The sequence below is a fragment of the Gallus gallus genome, chromosome 4 (assembly GCF_016699485.2).
Source record: "Gallus gallus isolate bGalGal1 chromosome 4, bGalGal1.mat.broiler.GRCg7b, whole genome shotgun sequence".
Taxonomy (NCBI): Eukaryota; Metazoa; Chordata; class Aves; order Galliformes; family Phasianidae; genus Gallus; species Gallus gallus.
In genome coordinates this window covers 46,550,978-46,571,163 of record NC_052535.1, presented here as the reverse complement: position 1 = coordinate 46,571,163, position 20,186 = coordinate 46,550,978, and the positions used below count along the sequence as shown (strand labels likewise).

At 41.4% G+C, this 20,186-nt stretch overlaps 1 protein-coding gene across 9 annotated transcripts in view; it reads right to left on the bottom strand.

Moving 5' to 3' along the window:
• Positions 1–4,255: 4,255 nt before the first annotated feature.
• WDFY3 (WD repeat and FYVE domain containing 3) overlaps positions 4,256–20,186 on the bottom strand; it is a 139,864-nt gene continuing 123,933 nt past the window's right edge. For all 9 annotated transcript variants that reach the window (XM_015276464.4, XM_015276469.4, XM_015276467.4 and 6 more), the window contains 12 exons: positions 18,675–18,766; positions 18,138–18,350; positions 16,988–17,135; positions 15,863–16,017; positions 15,253–15,411; positions 13,635–13,814; positions 12,050–12,232; positions 11,354–11,450; positions 10,029–10,358; positions 8,864–8,975; positions 8,440–8,637; positions 4,256–7,982 (listed from right to left, as the gene is read on the bottom strand). In XM_015276464.4, coding sequence (XP_015131950.1) covers positions 7,862–7,982; positions 8,440–8,637; positions 8,864–8,975; positions 10,029–10,358; positions 11,354–11,450; positions 12,050–12,232; positions 13,635–13,814; positions 15,253–15,411; positions 15,863–16,017; positions 16,988–17,135; positions 18,138–18,350; positions 18,675–18,766 — 1,988 coding nt within the window. In that variant the 3' untranslated portion in view covers positions 4,256–7,861. The remainder of the gene's footprint in view (positions 7,983–8,439; positions 8,638–8,863; positions 8,976–10,028; positions 10,359–11,353; positions 11,451–12,049; positions 12,233–13,634; positions 13,815–15,252; positions 15,412–15,862; positions 16,018–16,987; positions 17,136–18,137; positions 18,351–18,674; positions 18,767–20,186) is intronic.

Here is a 20,186-nt window from a genome sequence, read left to right as displayed (position 1 = left end):
CCTCAGGCTCTGCCATGACTGTCCTGTGAGCCCCAGGCCTTTACCTCTGCCATACACACATTCACCAAGGCCCTGCCTTTCAACAAGAGGGTGCTGTGGCACAGGCTGCCCAGAGCAGCTGTGGATTCGCCATCCCTGGAGGCACTCAATGCCAGGTTGGATGGGGCCCTAGGCAGCCTTAGTTGGTGGGGGACAGCCAGCCCACGGCAGGGGGTTGGGACTGAGTGAGCTTTAAGGTCCCTTCTAACACAACCATTCTATAGTTCTACTATATGATATGATACAATACAAAGGCATTCACCAGCAATAAGTGGTGCAAAGTAGCCACCTCTGTGCTCTGTCAGCCTTCACTACAGCTTTGCTTTGTCAGAGCCACGTGTTCTAACTTGATATTTCAGTCTCATATATTCTGATATATTACAATACCAAGAAAGCAAAATGCCATCTCTCTAAATACAAATTTGCCTTAAAACATTATTTTGTGAACCAGAAAAGCACTTGAAGTAGCTGTCAAGGAGAGTGATTTCCACTCTGTGACACAGTGAAAGAAAACAAGTTGGGCCCTCCTCAACACAAGATCTTTTGACTTCTACATCAGTTTGGTCATGGTGGGGATGGGTTGATAGTTGGACTTGATGATCTTAGTCATCTTTTCCAACCTTAGTGATTCTATCAACTCAGGACTTTTCAGTTATTCAAAAGAAAAATAAAGGGGGGGAGGGGGGTAGAAAGGGAAGCAAAGACTGGCCAAGAGTTTTAGTTTTGCTGCAGAAGCAACACTGTAGCAAACATAACAACTTATTTTTAACTTTTACTGTTCTTACAGCTGAACAGAAATCTACCTTCACTTTCTTTGAAGGAGACGTGAACAAAGTCCTTACACTTCCCTATGGCTGAACTCCCTTCCATTTAGGACTAATGCAAGGCCTCTTTCGCTATCCGTTGTTGCCATTCCATTTCTCATCTCATTTAGGACCTTATCAGCTTTAAGATACCTGCATGTACTGACCACACAGTGCTAAGGGTCCTGGACTTGCTGCTTCCGTAGGTGAATTTTTGGAGCTCGGGCAGCACGTGAAGAAACCTGCCGGGCAGCTTTAGGCTGCCCTTTCCTCACCATTTAGCAGCAGTTGGGAAATAGCTACCGGGTTACTCTGTAAGGGTTACTCTGTAACCGGAACATTTGTCCCGTAATGAGTGTCCCTGTGACCTGCTGGTTAATTCACACCAGCAGGAGGGAAGAGGCTGCGTGCTGGCAGCAACATAGCAGTTCCCTGCCGTATGTCCCCAGGACAAGCAGAGGATAGTAGCCAGGCATTATAGAAAGCAACGCTTGCTCTGACATGGGGCACTCAGAGAAGCTTTAATGCCTCTACAGCCCTTCTCTAAACTGAACATCTCAAAGAGACTCCCCAGCACTGGATGTTGTTTCTCTTTTTTAAACACATACACCCCACAGGTTACCTTTGAATATATTTAATAGCTCTTTGCAATTCAGCACCAATACAAATTTCTACTAAGACCATTTCCTCTGCAAAATTGCCCTCTGTTCCTACTCCTAATATTTCTATGATTCTAACCCTTTCCTGCTTATTTGAACAAACAAATGCCAGTATGAGCACGGAAAGCCTACTGCACTTGCAGACTAACCTGCTGGTGAACTTCATGCTACAGGAGCCAAGCACTTCAAGGTCTTGCCCTCCAGCTACGCAGTCTGAGGTGCTGCACATGGCCTGGCACTCGCTGGGTGCCAGGAGGAGATGCTGCAATCAGAACAGAGAGATCTCTCAGCAGACAGTGAAGCAGCAGCTGTACCAAAGCTGAGGGGAGGTGAATTTCAACACAACTTGCACATGCTTTCCTTCTCTTCAGACTAGGTCTCAACAGAACCTTGGTGTTTTACCACAGGAAAGAAAAGTTTTCAGCTCTCAGAACAGCAAGTGTTGTCCATGGCATGCCTCAACCCCCTCTGAACACCTTTCACTTTCTTCTTCCTTGAAAAAAGCTGAGAAGCCTGTCATACATGCTTTCTTTCCATTAATGCCACATCCTACGTGAAGCTGGGCAGCCACAAAGAGCCTCTGCCGATGGAGCAGACCAACAGTCATCCTCTTGAGAGTTCTACAGGCTGCCCAGCAATGCACAGCCACACACTATGCCTCTACCCCTAGCTATAACACCCATCTGCATCCTGTTGGTATGGCACAACTCCTACAAGCCAGCAGCCTGTTCACCACAAAGAGCTGCAGCTCCAAAGGAAATGAAACAATTTCAGTGTGGAATTGAACTAGCAACGCTTACAGAAACTGCTTCCAGCTGACTGCAGGCGCATCGCAAGGGAGCACTGACCACACCACCAGCCGCAGACGAAGGCTTACTGCAACAACAAGGGCCTCCCAGAGCAGGTGTTGGCCCATCTGCCCATCTGCATTTATCCTTATGCATTCCTCACGTTTACCACTGAAATTCTAGTTATGGGGAAGACCCTTTCTTAGGCAAGAAATCACAAAGTAGCTACTGAAATTTGACTGCAGGAGTTTGGTGGGTTTTTTTTTTTTTTCAATAACTTCCTGATCTGACAGATCTTATCAGTATCATTTTATACTAAGAAAGTTTACAAAATCTATGGCACAAAATGTCCACTATAATGCACTGAACCTTTGTCAAACCTGTCCCTTTTTTTTAAATTTATTTTAACATCATATTCCATAGGTAGTGCAAATGGTGATGTTCATACAAAGGACACTACAACTCAGATAGCTTTGTGGCTGTGCAGGAATTACCTCTTCAGTGTGTTAGCTGTCCACTCCATCACTGTTTGTTCTGCTGCATTACTGAGAGAAGCGGGAGGAAACACATAGCCAGGCGTCTCCAAGCTGAAGTCTTTCAGCACCAAAGCTTTACCTATGAGCAGGTTTGACCAAGTTATCACACTGGAGCTGGCAAACTTTCAAAAGAATGAATCTCTTACAGCAAGAAACAAAATGGAGGCTACTCCTGAAATACTTGACAAGACATGGTCACTATCTACGAAGACTGAATCAGTGGGAGTATGTATCAGAGAGATGGGAGAAAGTTATGAAAATTACTCATGGCAGTGAAACTCCAGGTTCTTCATATCATTCAGAACACTACATGAAACTGAGCACAGGTTTGCTAACTTAATGTGGTACAAATCTATGATGAAGGCTAGCACAGTTTTGCCAGTGAGAAGAAAATGCTGAATTACCATACAGCAAATGGTTCTGCTGCACAAACCAGCTTGAAGCTGCAGATAAGAGGGTATTTCTTCTCCTCAACAACCCCAGACCCAGCACGCTGACTCCAGAGTGCTCTACTGGCTCAAGGTGCTCTCTGCTGAAGCTCCTCTGTGACCTGTTCTGTGACACCAGAGTAGCTGGGCAAACTACAACCGCAAAGCACACTTAAATACACTCTAAACACCCCCCTTCCCACCCCACAAAGCTTTTGTGAAATCAGATTGTGCTGAATGCAGGAAGCACAGATGGTTAAAAACATCGCTTGGAGGTACTTTTATCTTATAGCTAAAGAAATCACTTACTGACAAGCACTGAGAATGCAGTGTGAGTTCTGGTGTTAATCAGCCAAGGAACATGACAGGTCCAGCTGCAACAAAGCCTGTTTTTTAACTGGAGAAAAACTGTTAGCAACCAACATTGCCATGCAAATAACCATTACAATGAAATCCCACCTTCTTCAGCACTACCAAATTAGAAAAAAATTCTACAAAGGCATTGAAGGGGGCATGGTGGTGATGGGTTGGAGGTTGGACATGATTATCTCTAAGAGGTATTCTCCAACCGTAACCATTTTATGATTCTAAGCATTAGTAAAATATTTCAGCATTTGGGGATCTTAAGCTGTGTCTCACCAGATAAGGTCACGTCCTGCTCTAGCAGTTGTCCTCTCTCCTTGGAAGAGATGATTTAAGTTTACAATACTTCCTCCTCTTGAAATGTCCTTATGGAACATGACTTAGATTATTCTTTACTGTCTGCCTTCTCTGCATCAGTACAGCTTATTCTTCTAAATACTGTCAACATTGCTGGCTTCCCACTCTCTACAACGACACTCTTAAAGCAAAATAATAATAATAATAATAATAATTAAAGATTCACAATTTCACATTGCATCACCGCAGATGACTGTACTTGGGTTCAGAAAGCAAAGTGATATCAAGCAACAGGTTGACTTGTCCAGAGGATAAAGAAACATGGTACTCATCAACTACCACTCCCATTTTAAAAATGTTTATTCCGCTGCAAATGTTGCTTATTTCCAACAAATGCAAAACAGCTTTTTGGTGGTAAATAGCAGGTATTTATTTGAAATGAAAAAAATACTTAAGTACCTGAACTATTGCATTTAATCATGTATTGTAACTGTGTTACTCTAACTTTTTGCATTGGAGACAAATATACAATGAACATTCAGATATCACAGATTGCACACTAGATAGTAAATCGTCAGGCCTTTTACGTAACCACCAAAAAACAGATATTGGATTCTGCAATATAGTACAAAATTCCACACTCCAGTCTTAGCCAGTTATCTTCAATTGACTCCCAATGCTGTACAAATAAATGGCCATTTAACTAGGGCTTACAAGTTAATAACAGGACAAAAAAAATATACATTGCACTGACACAAAAAGTCAGCTGTGTTAATAGTCATGCAACAAGTAACCAAACTTGCTGAAATTAAAAATACTGTCTAAAAACAGTTTCAACTGCATAAATATTTTATACACAGTTCATTTACCGAAACGAAAGGAGTCTTTAAATGATACAAAGCAAATATAAGTATCTACCAATTTTATACATAAGAAAGTGCAAAATAACTTATCTAAAGTGTTCTGCTATTGAACTGATGACTGTGGGCTGGAGGCAGCCAGCCCCCTCTCATAAGCATGACATTACAGTTGCACACTACATACGAATGTTAAGAGTACATGAATAAGTATACTACAAAGAACAAGGCAGGAGAAGACATGTGAGGTACTTGCAGAGAATACAGTCTACTGATGTTAGTGTACATGAGCATATTTTTGCGCAACCCATTTTTACGTGGAAAACAAAGCAAGTCTTTGCATTAGAAGCTTGAATGAAAAAGCCACTCCCCAGTGAACGAAGCAGTTGCCCACAGCACCAGCTGCCAGAGGAAATACGAGCAGGCGGGGTTCATCCCCTCCACCTCCTACCAGCACAAATGTGGTTTTGGAACAGTGCAACTGAGGGATTAAGTCAGAAGGCTGTGGTTATCGGTTTGCAAAATGCGAATGTGGACCGACCTCTACGCTACAGACTTGGAAAGGAACAGTGATCCTGATTTTAGTAGGCTGCCAAAGGTAAAAAGCACAGATCGGCAATGGTGCCATGTGCCTGCATAGCCAAACAACGGCCAACTACATCATCACTGACGGCGCACAGTCTTCATGAGCCCACGTTAGTGATATATGCCCAATCTTATTTTTAATGTTCAGGTTATACCGAAGTTACTGCCAGAAGCCCTGTTTTGATTAGGGTTTAATTGGAATCGATTCACGGAACAGAATTCTTCCTTAAATTCGGTTTCGTTTTGAAAACCGGAGGCAGGAGGGGAGAATCTCTGAGGACTTAAAAGCATTCAATGGTTGTTAAAAGAGCCTTCTCTTCAAACAGTAAACATGTAGGCCAACAGCCCATCTTCTGAACTATGCTGGCTTCGCATCATTTTGGGAAGGGTCAAGGCAACGTTAAGAGAACATCTGAATATAGATATTCCAGCACTCCATGCACATTTACTGAGGGCTTCCCCCCTTCTATTTTCAACAATAAATCTGCCAAGGGAGCCATGCAACGCAGCTACTTATCACAGTTTGGATCCAAAGGGATCTATTTGGGTCAGCTAACCTAAACAAACCTGCATTTACTCAACAGTGTGCAAGGGCTCTAGAAAAGCCTTTCTGCTCATTTGGGGATCTAGTATACATACCAGAACAGGAATTTCTCATTTTACAGACCAGCACATACTTAATAAACAAACGTGTCAAAATACATATTTAACCTTCAGTGCATAAACATGTGATACCAGGGTAGAGAGAGTAAGTGGTTAGGATTAAACAAATGGATCTAGAAGGTCCAAACAAGAGAAGACAAGTGTATCTCCAAGGTACGGGGACCCACTGCCACAGAGGGGCTGGCATTTCCCACACTGCAATTCCAGCAACAACTTAAACCATCTTCTTCCTGGGGACAGAGTCTGCCCTAAGCCTGATAGTGCAGGGTAACTTCTCTGTCTGCAGCCAAATACACACACTGATGTTCTGCAGAGCAAAAGTGGGGGTGCCTGCCTTCTGTTGTTCTGGGTCGGATCCGTACTGTTGTTTTGAAGAACCCAATGTGAACATACCTAGATCTAGATCGGTTTGTCACACATTTACAAAATATATACACACATATTTAAAACAAACAAACAAACCCACTGTCAAAACCTCCTTCGGAAAGCAGTCCACGGGCCTGTGTGGTGCATGTGTTCCAATCCCAGTGGATGTCCATGTCTCTACTTCATCCCACATGTAGTGCAAAAGAAGTAACAGAGTAGTAAAAAAATACTGCAATTCAATTCATTTTAAAACTTAAAAATGGTAATGGAAATCTACCACTGTCCTCAGGGTCATGCCATTTGCTGACACACGGAGACAGCTCTTAAAAGCATCTCTGGCAGAACAAGCACTAACCCGTTCCAGAGCGACTATGTTGTTCCAAACATTTTTATTTCTTTTTTTTTTTTTTAATTTTTATTGGTTTTTTTTTTTTCTTTTTTGCAAATAAGCTACGGGACAACAGTGGTAAAATTCTATGCACAGGAAATTCATTCTGTACCTGTATGCAAGCCAATTGCTATTGACTTAAAGAAGGTAAAAGCTGGTTCTTGCACTGCATGAATCAGCTGCTAATGAACACTAAGGAATTAACAAAACTGCAGCTCTGACATATGTATAAAACAGGCCTTGTTAAATATGAACAACACTGAGGTGGTAAATAGTTTTGGTATAAAATGCAACCGAAGTTTACAATTTAGTTCCTGGTTATCTTACAGCTAGAATAAAATACTCCAAGTCCTATTCTCAAAAAAAGTTTTCTTTTGAAAAAAAAAAACCCCATGTAGTTCCATGAATAGCCTTATTTAAATTAAGATACTGTGGGCAACTGAAAGAACGAACGTGCACAGACTGGATTTTTAACAGAAATACACATAATGCCTTTGAGTTTTCTGTTGCTTTGTTGTTGTTGTTATTTAAACATTCATATTTAAGTTGATAGATGAGAAAGATGCCACACGAAGTATAGTGGTTAATCTGAAGTCCCATGTAACAGGCAGTTAGGTTCATATTTAGATAAAAAGGCCATTATACCTATTTACAATATACACAGTTGCTTGCGAAGAAGGCAGATTTACAACTATCTTCTAAAAAGCCTTCCCTTCCCTCCCACCCCCCACCCAGTACAGATGACTAGCTCTACAAAAACAAGACAAGAACTGGTGTTTAGGATAAGTGAGGATTTTCTTCATAGCCATGTCAACAGAGTCAGGGGTTGACAGTTCTACTGTATCTGTGGTTATTAACCATGTCTTCCTGGGCCTTGCTCTTCACTCCAATGTGCCGTTCACCTCATCACACACCTTCCATCAACACAAATCAATTCAATGATCCCTTATACTTTCAGTGCTTAAAATGCAGTATAAACTTAAGTGTAAACAGACAATATTCTACTCCCTTCTGATCGCAGCACAATGCTCACGTTAGTTCTCAGGGTGACAGCGGGACTGTACAGGGTCTCCATTTACCACCACCTCGTCAATTCCTGGGCCCTTCCTCTAAGCCCCGCTCGTGCTGCAAGTTGTAGAAACAGTTCTGGCAGACTCTGACCGGTGATGAAATCTTCAGACGCTTGATTTCAGACTGAAACCGGCTGCACCTGCAGAGGAAAACACCACTGTGAAGACGTGTTCTCTCCCAGCCTCACCATTTTCTTCCCAGGTATGGAAATCATCATTGTGACTTCAAACACCTCAACACCACCCAAACAACTTTTGACAGACAGTGTTGTGTTTGTACATTGATAAGATGAACTATTTGCTGAAAAGTAAATATGTAATTTTTTTTCTCCTTTGCTAAGTTAATTTGCCTAGAATTCATTACTTGATTTCATTCTCAGTTGACACCTATGTTAAGTTGACAGCTTCACTGTTTCTATAAAGGGGCACGTCTGCTTTTTCCAACTCTTCTCTGGAAATTCTGACAGCGCTGATGTTTGGTTTCTTTTTGTTTTGCAAAGGAAGTGAAAACCTCAGTCTATTTGGAGAGTTCAGTGGTATGCAATAGCCTAAAATACTATATGGGAAAGGATCTCCAAGAGGCTGCTGCTAGCTTACTTCTGGCAGAAGAGCTGCCCACAGTTCCTGCAGTGGTGACGCCTCTCCGTGAGCGAGAACCGGACTGCGCAGCCTGAGCAGCTGTCCCCTCCCTCATCCTTCACCCAGTGGTCGGCTGCCGACCGGCCCGGCTGATCACTCACAGACCAGCTGAACACTCGGCCACGGCCATCCCCAATGAGAATTCTGCTGTGATCCCTGGAGGAAAAAAAGCAAAAACACGACCATGACAATTCTGGCCCAGTAAGGTACAGACAGCAATAGCTCATTTTAGATGTCAGGATATTTAATGATGTTTTAAGATATTAACCCATGCTCTAAACAAAAAAAAGCAAACACAGAACAGCATTATGCAAAGAACAGTGTCTGCATCCTTTGACAACACTGAAAAAATGCACTGAGTGATCACCTGTGAGCTACTCACTTGGAGATGCCGAGGGCAGTGATTTCTGCTGGATGTGCGTTATCTTTGCGGTCAAATGCTGTGTGCATAGTTAGTTTGCTCCTAAACACCAACTGACGCTCCCATCGGTATCCTAGGAGGGTGCAGGAAGGAGAAAAGGAAAAAAACAAAGCTGCTCGTTCTTCATTTCTATATCCTCCTCCCTCCCCAAAATACCCACGTGTATCAATTTGCAGAAAGGAAATATCTTTATCTCCACAGAGGCTGATAACTCCCAGAGACTCACTTCCCAGTCAGGGAAAATACACTCTCGACTGCTCCCCAACACATCCAAGGAAGGAAAAAATGCAATGCAAAGCAAAGAGTCTCGCATTTCACCAAATGCAGCTGGCAGTTGCAGAGAACAGTGACATACAGAGTGGAGCTGGCACTGAAGACCAGCAGGACTGAGAGTGCTTCATTAGTACTATTATTATTTTTTCTGCAGCCAAGATTCAGATTTCCAACTGTGGTTAATTTTCTTCACAGCATCCCCTATGGTGATGTGTGTTATTATGTGACTAAAACAGTGTTGAGGACAGAGCAGTGTTTGAGGTACTGCTGAACACTACTTTCACAGCATCAAGGTTTTCTCTTTTTTCCCCACTCTTTCTCACCTACCAGCAAGTAGGCTGAAGGTGTGCAAGAAGCTCAGAAGTAACACAAGCTGGGCAGTTGATCTCATATGTTGTTGATGTCATACACAGCATCATACTCAGCAATCAAACTGAGGGAAGGGCACTTTCTAGTAAGGAGGCTATTCACTCCAAAACTGGCTGCATATCAGTCGGCTTGCAGGAGGTGGTGAGAGCCTTTGCATCACTTTTTGGCTTTTATCTTCCTCTTTAGTTTGCTTAGTAGACTACCCTTAGCTCAACCTATGAGTTTTTGTGCTTTTGCACTTTCGCTCTTCCTATTATCTCCCTCCATCCTGTTGCAGTGACAGTGAGCAAGCAGATTAGCTGCCAGCCAGGGTAAACCCACCACCATTTCTCAGGAAAAACTCAGTGTGCAACCTCAACACAGAAACTCCAACAACTTCTGTATCTATCAGCCATCACTGCTCAAAGCTGCAGAGATACTGCCTTTTGGGTCAGTGCTAGCAGCAAATTTACCCAACCAAGGAAGCGTACTCAACTTCTTTTACCTGGTTTAAGCTTGCTGTAGTGCCGTGCTTCAGCACAGCTAGGGTGCAGGTGGTTAACCTGAGCGTGGGGATGTATTTTTGCTTGTCCTTCAGAATAATTCACAAAGATAAAGCCATCTTTCTCATCCAAGCTGAGCTGGTCTGACCAACGCCTGGAGTCATCCGAGCCACTGTCTGCTGACCATGCCGCTGCCACTCTGTTTGAGGCTGACCTCGGTCTGTGGCTGGTGCTGCCTGGCTGACTTTGGCTCTCCTGCAGTTTTGCATCCTGGCCAATGCATGGATCATCTGCGTCAGAGTCACTGCTGTCTTCTTCATGGGCTTCCTGTCCTGGATTCATGCAACAGGAAAGAGAACATCCTTAGCATGACTGCTTATAGGCTGAGCTTTTTTCCTGTCCTGCTGCTACACTGCCTGCAACTCAACAGGTGCCACCATGGCACAATTAAAAGAAAATTACATGTGGGAATCTCAACCTTTGCAGAGATCCAGCTCCTACCACGGTAAACACCAGCAGGAATCATCACATTTTTCATCTCTGGCAATGGAGGTAGTTCTGAGGTAGGCTGGGAAAGACACAGTGAGCACAGCTTTCAAAAATGGTCAAGTTAAAGAAAAATAAAAAAAATTAAAAATCCCTCCTGTTGCTCAGGAAAACAGTAAACAGTCAGCAATTATGAAACTCGGGGCAACTAAAACACATGAGACAGGCTTAACATGATGTGAAAACACAACTGTTCTATACATTTATATTCTGTTACAGAAAAGCTGAGCTGTGCAATTAAAAGCATCCTATGAGTATCATAGGATCCACATCCAAATCTAGATCATACCTTTAAGATGAAAAAAGGAAGATGAGATGAGTAAAGCAAATGCCCAGCAAGCATGGACCAAATTCTTCAGACCACAGAAAACACTACAGCATGGCCAGCACTGCTTGCGTAAAATGCCATTGATGGAACATCAGGATGTTAACTCTGCTCTTAGGCTACAATTTGATTTCAAAATAGAGAAATACATAGCTTTTGGACAATAGTAGTGTCTATTAGGTTCACTGATAGCAGAAGCAATCACAGGAAGGAATTTATTCCTCACAGAACAAAAGGAAGGATGGCCATGGTTTTCCTTATTCACAGTAGTACGAAATAACCCCAAGTGAAGTGGTGAATGAGAACTCAGACACTTCATTATGTCCAATGGATGTCTATTCTCCACTGAGAGAAAACACTTCCATCCGTTTCTGCACTGCACAACCACAGGACTTTACCTACACAAAAAGGAAATCAGCCAAAAGGGAAATACCAAACTGTGGGTAGGAGACATACCTATTTGTGCTTCCTGGCAATCCTCTTGCATTTCCAGCACCTCCGCAGGCTCTGGAGCTGGTGTTTCTGGTACTTGCAAAAACTCCATCCGCCAGAACTGGAGGGACAGGGAACAAGTAAACTGGCATATATGGAACTCTTAGCTTTCTTCCTAGCTACTGCTAGAGTTAAGAGGGATTATTAGAACTGTGCAGTCACACCAACAGCACAACAGGCAGGTCACTTTTTTTTTTCCCAAGGGGTATAGGAGGTCAACAACGTACATGCCTGAATGACAGCTGAACAAGCCTTGTGCTGTTATTTAATGCTTCAGCTGTTCAAATAAAAAGTCCACTCCATACTGCAATCTGACCAGCAGACTCTGGTTAAGACAGATGCAGTCACACGCATGACAAAACAATGAAAGCCAGGTTGGACTGGCAGTAAACAGAGACGTTCTTTTTCTTTTTCCTTCTTTTTCTTTCCAGGTAGCAAAATGAATTACCTAAAAGTGTGCAGAATAAAAGCAGAGAACAAAAGCTACAAACTCCAGGCATAGAAGCCAGTGAGCAAAAGGTGGCAGAAATATAATATATATAACGAAGCACCCCAGAACAGCAGGACTGCTTTCAGTACTGGCCAGGATGATGTGTTAGACAGAATTTATGTATCTATTACAAAGCCTTATTTTTCTAAGCAGTAGTTCCAAGTACGTACCCGTACAACTCCATCTGAATGTCCTGTCACGATGACATTCTGGGTATCCCACTCATTCATCTCCGACACAAAGCAACACATGATTTGCTGGCTTCGACCAGTGAAAGTGTTCACGCTTGCAGTGGGGCTGCCATTAATACTCCATACATGAATGTAAGTGCCAGCACATGATACAATATCCCCCTGAAAACAGAAGCAACAACTCCATATGTGAAAACAAATCTCATGTTTTTGCTGAAACAGAACCTAAGTCAGGTTTGTTTGCATGGGTCAGTGTTATCCCAAGCACAGATACAGGCTGGGTGGAGAACAGCTTGAGAACAGCCCTGAGAAGAAGGATTTGGGAGTGTCTATCGATGAAAGATTCAATATGAGCTGGCTAAGTGTACTTGCAGATCAGAAGGCCAACCATATCCTGGATTGCATCAACAGAAGCATAACCAGCAGGTCAAGGGAGGTGATTCTGCCTCTCTACTCTGCTCTTGTGAGACTCCACCTGGAGTACTGTGTCCTATTCTGGGACCCTCAACACAAGAAGGACATGGAGCTGTTGGAGCAGGTCCAGAGGAGGGCCACGAAGGTGATCAGAGGGCTGGAGCACCTGCTGTATGAGGACAGGCTGAGAGAGCTGGGGCTTTTCAGCCTAGAGAGCAGAAGGCTCTGGGGGGACCTTTTAGCAGCCTTCTACTACCTGAAGAGGGCCTACAGGAAAGCTGGGGAGGGACTTTTTATAAGGGCAGGTATCAAGAGGAGGAGGGAAAATGGTTTTAAACTGTAAGAGGGTAGATTTAGACTAGGTATCAGGAAGAAATTATTTACTGAGAGGGTGGCGAGGCACTGGAATGGGTTGCTCAGCAAGGCTGTGAATGCCCCTCCCTGGAAGCATTCAAGACCAGACTGGATGGGGCTCTGAGCAACCTGGTCTAAAGGAAGGTGTTTCTGCCTATAGGAGAAACACCAGGAGGGTTAGAACTAGATGGTCTTAAAGGTCCCTTCCAACACAAACCGTTCTTATTATTGCAGCAGGGACTTTGCAGTAATTCCTGTTCAGGCTGTTTAGATCCTAAATAAAACAGTAGGATGATATACTTTTTTTAAAGACTGTACACAGAAAAGCAGACTTAGTAACAACCTGTCTGCTGAATTTATAGCATTTAATAAGTAGATCAATTCCTTCATTTTTCACCATCCTACAGCATATTTTAAGTACCTTCCATTCCCTGTTTTATGACTCAGCTCAAAGCTCCAATCTTTTTCACTGACTCATGCTACATTAAAGTTCATGATTCCTTCCTTATTGGGAAAAGGGCAAGAGACAGTCTTTTCACCTAGAGCAGAGGGGAAGTAGTAGCTATGGTTTAAAACACTAGCAACACTACAACAACTAGATGAGCAGCTAAGACACCATGTCTCTTACTACCCTCCTCTTCTCATTACAATGTATTCCCTAAACCAAGTAATAAGTTTCAACATGCATTACACAAGCTTCCCCAAGCCAATGGAAGAGCCTAATTCGTTTTTCTTCAGTTTAACAATTCCAGGTTCTTGCTAACACTCCCACTGCACATGGATGTGTGCTTCTTACCGTTAATTCATTTATACAGAGTGCTGAAACTGGAGCCCTGTGACCTCGAAGCTGTGTAAGAAATGAGAGCTTATTCAAATCCCAGATGATGCAGGTGCGATCCCGTGAGCCACTCACGATGATGTGATAAGCTAGTGATGCTGTTAAGCATGTGACAGTGTCAGTATGACCCAGTAATGCCTGCAAAACAAAAGACAGAAGGAACACACTGCAATCAAGAGACAGCACAAAAGTTTTATTAAACCTAAAGAGATTCAGGCAATGTGAACACAAACAACTTATCAGAAGGCCCAGCTGGACTAGAAGTATTTAGTTGGTGACTGCTTCCATAACCGAAATTGATAGGAGTCATTTTCTGAAAACAAAAATTCATTGTAAATAAGAACTGGCTCCTATTTAAAAACCTGTTGGTGTTTAAGAAAAGACAAAGGAAGGAGAAAATTACAACCAAAAGGATAAAGTTAACAGCAAGGAGGAGAAAATTACAAAACACCTGCTTTGAGAAGACACCTTTTCTAAATTTTAGGCTTGAAGTATCAATTGGAATAGAAGTCTAGAATGCAGTTGGATTTCTCCTGTTTACTGAGTTACAAAGTCATCAGATAAGCTACAGCAACTGGCCTTGCACTTACTCTGTCCTCACTGACAAAAGCAGAGCAACTTAAGTATGTTGCCCAGAAACTCAGGATACAGTGTCTTATCTCTCAGTAACTGTTAGCAAAACACTTCTGAAATACAGCTTCAGACAGTGATTACTAGAGATGGAGTTGGACAGTTAATTAATAATTCTCTAAATCTGTTCAGCTAAGTTTTAGTTGAAGTTTCCCAACAAGGAAAGTGACACTTACAATCTGGCTACTTAGAACAATGACGTATAGCTACTTAGAACAAGACATGTTTTTCTTATTTTGTTTATTTGTGGTGGGTTGGTGGTGTTTTGTTGGTGTGGTTTGTTGCTTGCTGTTGTTGTTGGTTTTGTCTTGCTTCTTGGCTTTAAATACACACACAAGACTTCCTCTGCACTTAGCTGCAAGGGACTTAAAAACACAGGTGCTTCTTTGTTGTATTCAAGACTGATGTTTTGAATTCACAAAGCAAAAACAATACAAAGGTATCCTGAAGGAGTATTACTGCGCTCCACAAACAGCATGGTACTGCCAGGAAGAGTAAAGTTTGCACAGAAACACAATTTAAATAACTCTAAAAGAAAATAAAGAAGTATAAAAAGTCGGAAAAGGGAAATGAACAGTATAGACAGTCTCTTTCGCTGCCCTCCCTGTGAGTCTTCAGATGGGGGTATTTTATAGAGACCACTACAATAACACAGATTATTCCATAGAAAACACATCTGCATACTTGAGATTTTTTTAATTAAAAAATTATTAACAACTTAAAAAAAACATTGCTATACTATTTCCCATCTCTAGAAGAAGCTCCACATGGTCAACAATCCTCAAAATGATGAAATTTTTATGATACATTTTGCCTGATTTCAGTGTAGATCACTCCTGGGACTATTCAGATTTCCAAGTCTACTCAACTCACAGTTTCAAAGCTTACAAACTTCCTTTGATCTTGGAACATCATTTTCTTAATTGACATCTTTGCTGTATTTTACCTGTTTCAGCGTGAGAGCTTTAGCTTTTTCTTTGGAGATGCCCATTTCCCATACACACACCGCTGTGCTTGTTCCCCCAGTGATAACCAGCTTGGGGTTGGGACAAATGGCACACAGTATCTGACCCCATTCTGACAAACATTCATAAACAATTACTGCCTGGAAATAAAGAAAACAGAGAAGGATTACTTGCGGGATTAGAATTAGGTATGGAAAAAATAAAAGCCCAAGTGCCATCCTGCAAACTGAACCATTAAGTAACCAAGATTTTGCTGCTGCCCCTTTTATTTGCACATCTTTCTCAAATATAAATAATTCCAGCCTCTGCCATAAGATGCCTCGAGAGAACACAAGAGATTAAATTTAATTGCATGATTAAATTCATTTGACAGGTTTTTTTTCGCAATCTTGTTAGAAGTTACTATGACTTGGCTCATGTTATTCTGCTCATGTTCCGATGAAGAAAACTGGATAGGGAAAATTAAAACACAGCACAAAAAAGGTTATTAATTCATATGCAAACTAAGTTTCCACCTTTAGATTCCTTTCACTATTAAATAGTGATTTCTTTTGGCACATTTATCACAGAAATGAATTTCAGATGACAAACCTTGTCCGACTCATAGGTACCCAGTCTACAGCTGAGGTCTGCGTAGCCCCAGGCAAAAGTTTTATTCCATGTAGGTGGGATGAGAACCTTATTCTGTTCAACTGCTAGAATGCCTTTATCGGTGCACACAATCTGTCCCACAGGCTCCTTGAGCTCTAAAAAAAAGAAGATACAGTTATCTTTTACTGAAGAAAAAAGACTGCTACTGCCCAACCCTATTAAATACCAGATGCTCCACAAAAATCAAATCTTTGCATTGCTTGAACAATTGCTCTGGGCCCACCTGCAGTGCTGCAGGAGACGTCTTTCAAGCCAAACAAGGCACAGATGTAATCCATTTGATGCTTCTGGGCATTAAAAGTGATTGTGCAATTTTCAGCACAATTAAAAGTAATTTTTTGGTATTGATTCCAATCTTGGCCAAACATTTCCACAGGTTGCATTCCTAACCAGCGACCTATTTGTTGTATTTTAATCAAGTTTTGCAAATACTGATCAACGCTTTTTTGTTTCCTATCCTTGAGTATAGCCCTGCTATGATGTTCCGTGGAATGGTGCATCCTTTTCTCTCCATGATATGCACCAATTCATTTAATCGATTAAGAAAGAAAAGATCGTATAGCATTTGCCTACTTTGCTGACAGTTAACTTTTATTCACTCCAATGTCAGAGATGAACTCAGAACCTACTCCTTTGGTCTCAGCGCAGCTGCCAGTACCCCTGCCTGCCAACATTCTCAGCATTTTTTGCATTGAGAAAATAAATAATAATTGTAATTATAGTAATAATAATAATCCTTCCTCCAAAGGAAATGACAAAAAGCGAGGTCTTTGTGGGCTTGGAAACAGTCTCCCAAGCATCTTCTAATATTTCTGGAACTTGCTTCAAACACTTCTTGTTCAAAATTCAAGAAATGCTTGAACTCAGTGTCATCTCTCTTTTAAAAAATTATTCTGAATTGGCACAGATTTGCCACTTTCCAAAATATACCTCAAGGAAGTAAAAACAGCCCTACAGCACCGGACTATCCTCAATTTGTCTCTCTTGGAAGTGCAGACATTGTGAATATCAGGCAAAAAAGCTAAATAAAATATGGAAAGAACACTCCAAATATTGTGGTTTTACCTTTCACTGGTGCAAGAGATGGCCGCAGGTTGTCCAAATGATGGAAAAAAATCTTGTCGCTTGTGGAGCCGGGGGGCACAGAGGTTCCTGCAGCCTCCCCATTCAGTCGGCTTCGAACGCGCTTTGGAGGGTGGGGCTTTTTGAAGAGCTGAAATTCATCAAGAAATGACAGGTTGACAGGAGCACAAGAAGATCAGCAGTGTTTCATTCACGTTCTAAAAATTCTGTGTATCAACAGTCAGCAAGCGCTACTTAACTGTTCTCTGCATTCATGGATTCACTGTTTGGTATCCACTAATAGTTTACAGCAAACATTTTGGTAAGGCTTCAGCAAATAACACAGAATCCAACTGTGATAATATAAGCAAACCATTTTTTACAGCCTCAACACAAAGGGTTATCAGATGGTAAATTCATTATAAACATTTTGATGGTAAGTGCTACGTATTTACAGTACCTGACTTATGAATATAAATCTTTACCCATATTTTGTAAAATTTCACCTTCTTTGACAACGAAGTTGTAAAAGCACTAAAAGAAGAGCTGCAATTCCAAGGCTGAAAGTTCTTTTCTTTACCTATTAGCATATTCAAAGTATGGGGATCACACATAAACCTGACGTAGTTGGGCTGTGAGGATGCACAAATGTTTCTACGGCTCACACCAAGGCAATGGGTATGAATGGCAACAGCAGGACTGCTTGCCTCAGCCCTCCCTGCACCACAACACACCCCTACATGGTGAGAGAGAGCACATTTTATTTATTTTTTAAGAATTATCGTAGAAATTAATTTATCACAGGAAAATGGCACTTCCACTGTTCCCCTCTGACGCATGAAGTGTTACGTTTTCAGCAGCAACATACTTATTTTTTCAATGTTGATTTTTTTTTCTTTTTTTAAGTTGAATAATGATGTCATAATTCTTTTAAACTTTATTTTCTAAGTGCAAAACAGAAAAAAAGACCTTTCCCTTCTTGTGAGCAAACCCGAATTCTTTCTCCGCTGCAGAAACAGATCACTGCACATCTCTGGAAGAATACAAACAAATATTCTCAAGAAGTTTAGCTCCTCAAACACTTTCCTCTTCTGTTTTGATACATTTCAGCCCACATGTCATCTGGCAAATAGAAATTCTGCAAATGGTGTACCTGCTTTGGTATCTGCCCAAAGTTGTTAATGAATCCTATAGTTGCTGTCTCTTTTAATGGATCATTGATGTTATATATATCCACTTGCCCCTCGTAGAAGAGATGGTGAAAGACATTTACAGCTTCTACTGCAGCAGGACCTTGTTGTTTATAGCCGAAGATCAAATCAATCCACTCATGCAGATGTGCACTCACAAAGTCACATTCCAGAGCCTGAAATCCAAAGGACATGCATTGAAATTAGCCATGTCAGTCACCAGTTGAGTCTACTACATGTGCCATAAAGAAACAAGCACAATATGCTGATATATTCTCAATGTTTTGATAAAGCTTCTTCATTTAAACAACTCCTGCCTCAACTTGCTCTCTAGCCAAGAAGAGAAGGAAATATCAAGTCTGCAGCTATTTGTAACAAATAGCCAACAGCTCAGAACTCATGGACCAGATAGCAGTTGTGACTGCATGAATCAAGTCACATTTAATTTGCAGCATAAAGGCACAACTGACATTTTTTATTGCCATTAAAACTCAGATTACCTCCCGATGAACTCTGATAAATTCACGAGGGTCTCCTTTTGCCCACGGAGGGAGTATTACATCTCCAAGTTTAGTGCCATTTTGTTTGCAACCTATAAAACAAATTAAAAAATTTGGAGCATTGAAACCGCATAGCAACAGCAATGGTTTTTAAAATCAACAACAACAAAATCTAACGTCTTTCTTTTACAAAGAAACATCTTTCAGACTTTTCATTTAAATATTACCTGATCTTTAAAGGTCAGGCAATAAAACCTGAAGATTTCCAACTTAGTTGTTCATATATGATATCTTGCAAGAGTCGAAAAATAGGAATCACTCAAACATTCCTTGCTAAGGTTTTTGAAGATGACAATACTGTTTCAGGGTTCTGTTGACACAGCTTGCACTGGAACAGCTGATAGCCAAGAAGCTGTGGAGCTGGCAGCCAGAGCCATCTTTGCACCAAGGCACTTTTCTCATCTTTTCTTGACTTCTGTGTTAGTACTTATTCATGATGTAAAAACGAGTAAAAGCAACAGCTTGGATTTTAGAGAAGAAAAACTTTCTGTTTAGCATGTATATAGCAGCAGACGTGTCAGCTGAGTGTATTTTGAAGGAAAATAAATCCTGATACTTGATGGCTTATCAGCAAACTGCACTGACAAGCCTTGGTAAAACAGCTTTCGGGCTATGGATTTGTTTTCTTTGAAATAGAAACAGTTTGTGTCAAACAACTGAAATGTTGTTTTACGCATGAGAATAACTACACGACAGTACAAGCTAAATATTCATGTGCTGACACTGATGAACTAACAGCTGTGTGCCAAACGCTTCACACCCATGGACAGCGGTCAATGCCCTGGGCACGGTCTGGCCACACACAGTCATCTGCGTTCCTGAGAGCTCACTTCTCACTCTGAATATTTAATGCTGACATGTTTGGACTACTAAAAACCTATTTAACCTATTTGTCAGTTCTTCTCAGTTATATTCCCGTGTTGCCATCTGGTGCTGAGAGACAATCCACACTTCTTACTAGCTCAGAGGAATACCAGCAAGCTTCCAAGTTCACACAAGTGTACAAGCAGTAAAAGCAGTGTCCTACATTTCTTGCATAATGTCTTTAGGCTTTGAATGTTTTCCTCTCTATTTGGGAGCAAGGAAATAGAACGGGAGCAGGATAAGTATGAAATAACACAAATTGAAGTATCACACCTTAGCAGTTCAGAACAAAAGTAAATTTCCTATTGTTGTTCTAAATATTGCTTGAAAAATTTATTTTGCCTGATGATCACAATCTAAATTTATCAGATGTTGAACTAAACAAACAAGAACAATACTGTTACGGTCATGGCCGTACCCTCTTATGTGAAATGCATTTGGAAGATGTTCTGCAGGTCTTTTTTTCCCCATTTGTTATCACTTTTGTGAAGTTGCACTTCCAATCTCTAACAATACATTCTGAACAACAGATCTGAGGCTGCTTAAATGTATCACTCCATCTTTCTTATGGCTATTAAGACTCACAGC